Below are 3,379 nucleotides of genomic sequence, written 5' to 3'. Positions count from 1 at the left end.
ATGTTCTCTTGAAGTGTGGCCTTGCAAAATAGAATGCTATCATCTGCAAATAGCAACTGATTCACCACAGGAGCCCCTTTGCACACTCGAATGCTTGAAATTTGGTTTCTGGAGCTTGCTTTAGTCAAAAGAGATATTAGACCCTCAGTTCCCAATAAGAAAAGATTGGGAGATAGTGGATCTCCCTGTCTAATCCCACGAGAAGGATAAATAGGGCCAACTGGTTCACCATTAATAAGAATGGAAAAAGAGACTGTTTTGACACAAAGCATGACTAAATGAATCCATCTATGAGGAAATCCCATATGTTTCATTACAACCTCCAAATAATGCCATTCAAGCCTATCATAAGCTTTGCTTATATCTAACTTGATGGACATTTATCCCTCTTTACCAGCTCTTTTTCTTCTTAAATAATCAATCATTTCATATGCTACAAGAATATTATCAGAAATGACTCGACCCGGTACAAATGCACTTTGAGAGTTGGATATAACATGAGGAAGGACTATTTTCAGCCTATTAGACATGACTTTGGGGATCAATTTATAAATGACATTACATAGGCTTATGGGACGATACTGGGATACTAACTCAGGCTTTTTAGTTTTAGGGATAAGAACAATAAAGGTATGATTTAACTCAGCAGGAAATTGACCATCATTAAGAGCATGCAACACAGCTTTTGTCACAGACTTTACTACAATATGCCAGTATTTTTGATAGAAAATGGGGGCCATACCATCAGGTCCAGGAGCTTTGGTAGGATCCATTTGTTGTAGTGCAGTCTGTACTTCATCTTCAAAAAAGGCCTTTGTGAGATCTTCATTCATTGTTGTTGTTACCCTGCCTTGTAGAGAAGATAAGAAATTGTTGCTGGTTGACAAACCACTTGATGTAAACATCTCTTCAAAATACTTCATTATCAACTCATCCCTTTGCTCGTTCTCTTGCCATTCTCCATGTTCATCCTTTAGTCTTGTGATTGTATTCTTCTTTTTCCTTTGACTAGCTTTACTGTGGAAATACTTAATATTTTGATCTCCCCCTTTTAACCATAGTGCTTTTGATCTCTGCCTTCAAAGTATTTCCTCCCTCTTAAGCCATATTTGTACTTCCTCTCTTGCTTGCTGTACTGCTGCTCTATTTGGATTTCTTAAATTCTCAGCTTGAATCTTCTCTAGTTGCACCCTAGCCATCTTTAATCTCTTTTGGACTGTTCCAAAACTAGCTTTATTCCATCTTAGAAAACTGTCACTGCACCTCAAAATCTTGTTCACCACCTCTCTAATAGGTCCATTACCACAATGAACTTGCCAAGCCTTCTCAATCACCTTTCCACATTCTTCACTTTTTGTCCAAACTGCTTCAAACCTGAAAGGCTTTTGGCCCTTAAACTTTTGCACACAACCCTCAGTTTGTAGCACAATAGGGTTATGATCTGAATAAGCAGCAAAAGTATGAAACACCTTTGCATAAGGAAAAGCTCTACACCATGCATTGTTTGCTAGGGCTCTATCTAGTCTTTCATGAATAGCATTAACCCCTTCTCTGTTGTTCCACCATGTAAACTTGATTCCTTCATAACCCAGATCCAGTAAGGCACAATCATCTATCATTCTTTTGAAGCTCTCCATTTTCAATTCAGATCTATCCTTCCCGCCATTTTTTCAACTCTACTAGTTATTTCATTAAAATCTCCCATCACCAGCCAGCTTCCTTGAACACCCCTGCTTAAAGTTCTCATTAAGTCCCAAGTTTCTTCCCTCCTACTGGTTTCTGGATGTCCATACAGACCTGTTAATTGCCAGCATCCCCCATTATCACTATCTTTCACTTCAGCATCAATATGATGCTTAGAGAAACTTTTAATGGTCAGCTCAATTTCCTGTCTCCATAACAAACATAGACCTCCACTTCTTCCCTCAGAATCTACTGTTAGACAATTTTGGAACCCCACCTGATACTTCACTCTATCCATTATTCTGCTGTTTACTTTTGTTTCTTGTAAAAACATTATCTCTGGACCTTCCTTCTTGACTAAATCACGAACGGCTCTAATGCCAAGTGGGTTCCCAAGCCCACGTGCATTCCAACTTAAAATTTTCATGGCTCTCAGTGGGGCTGAATCACAGCCTCCACCGATCTTTGAGTTGAAATCTTCTCAGCCTCTTTAACCTTTCTCAGTTTTGTTGCAGTTAAGGAGTCCGAGCCATTGTCCTCCATTCTACTTCCCTTCCTTTTCATGGAATTTTTAACTAACTGATTATGTGCTCCTTTCTCAATCATTCTTCTTTGCCTCAGCCACTTTCCCCCTGCCACCTTTGCCTTAGTAACTTCTTCCTTGGCTAAAGATTCATTTTCATAGGCTAATCCTTTCCCTTTCTGTTGGGCTTCAGAATCCACCTTTAAATTTATTGTACCTTATCTTAAAGGCCTGACTATGTTAGCCCCATCCTCACTTGAAAGGGCCCATTGAGTGATCTCCATTTCTCTGGATGGATGTTCAGCCTGTTTGACATTACTCCCACAAGGCGCCATTACTTCAGCATTTACCACCTTTTCAGTTTCCTTATTTGATTCCTTCACTGGAAATTCCCCTCCTCGATTTAATCCTTCACCATTACTGCATGTAACAGTCGGTTCTGAAATTGCTCCACCATCTTCCTGAATTGGTGCTACCTCCCTTGATTGCATCCCTGGAACCGTTACAGCAGGACCTCTGCCTTGCTTAGGCTATTGCTCACGGTGCTCACAGTGGTTATAAGCATTTCCATTGACCAAAAGCACAGGTTGCTGCTCACGGTGCTCACGGTGGTTGTAAGCATTTCCAGAGAAAGCGGACACTCTCATCCATTGACCAAAAGGAAGGTTGTCTTCCTTGCATGCTCCTTGGTCATTCTTCCAGATACTGCAGTCCTTATAACTATGCCCAAACGGCCACATGCATAACAAAAAGTAGGCAATCTCTCATATGTAAAACAAACCCAACAGCTACCATGATTGCCCAAGTTTATAAATTTACCTCGCAGCAAAGGTTTTGTAACATCCAAGTGTATTCTGATTCTGATAAACTCACCCCATGCAACTTCATCCTTTTCAACGTCAATCTCCTCCACCACTCCAATGCTGTTACCAATCTTACTAATCACCTTTTCATTCATAGCACCCAAAGGAAGATCATATAATCTAATCCAAAAGGCAGCTGTTGTTATCTGAACTCTTGTTGCTTGTACTTCTCCTGTATAATTCTGCATCAGAATCATATTTCTATCAAAGGACCAAGGACCCTCACATTGCACCCTAGCCTTTTCTTTCTGATCTTCAAACTCCACCAGAAGAATTTTAGACCCCAAATCCTTCACCCATATCTTTTTTA

General features: G+C 40.2%; 1 protein-coding gene across 1 annotated transcript; it reads right to left on the bottom strand.

Moving 5' to 3' along the window:
- Window positions 1–1,079: 1,079 nt before the first annotated feature.
- LOC122278695 lies at window positions 1,080–1,637 on the bottom strand. Its single transcript, XM_043088881.1, has one exon. It carries the CDS (start codon window positions 1,635–1,637, stop codon window positions 1,080–1,082), a length of 558 nt encoding a protein of 185 aa, XP_042944815.1.
- Between the last annotated feature and the right edge of the window lie 1,742 nt (window positions 1,638–3,379).

Source organism: Carya illinoinensis, chromosome 10 (genome assembly GCF_018687715.1).
Source record: "Carya illinoinensis cultivar Pawnee chromosome 10, C.illinoinensisPawnee_v1, whole genome shotgun sequence".
NCBI classification, from domain to species: Eukaryota; Viridiplantae; Streptophyta; class Magnoliopsida; order Fagales; family Juglandaceae; genus Carya; species Carya illinoinensis.
The sequence above is the reverse complement of the archived record's forward strand: the minus strand, read 5'-3'. Positions and strand labels throughout refer to the sequence as shown.

Bases quoted from the DNA above. Each gene is read 5' to 3' on its own strand.
- LOC122278695 (XM_043088881.1), bottom strand. From the start codon at position 1,637: ATGGAGAGCTTCAAAAGAATGATAGATGATTGTGCCTTACTGGATCTG.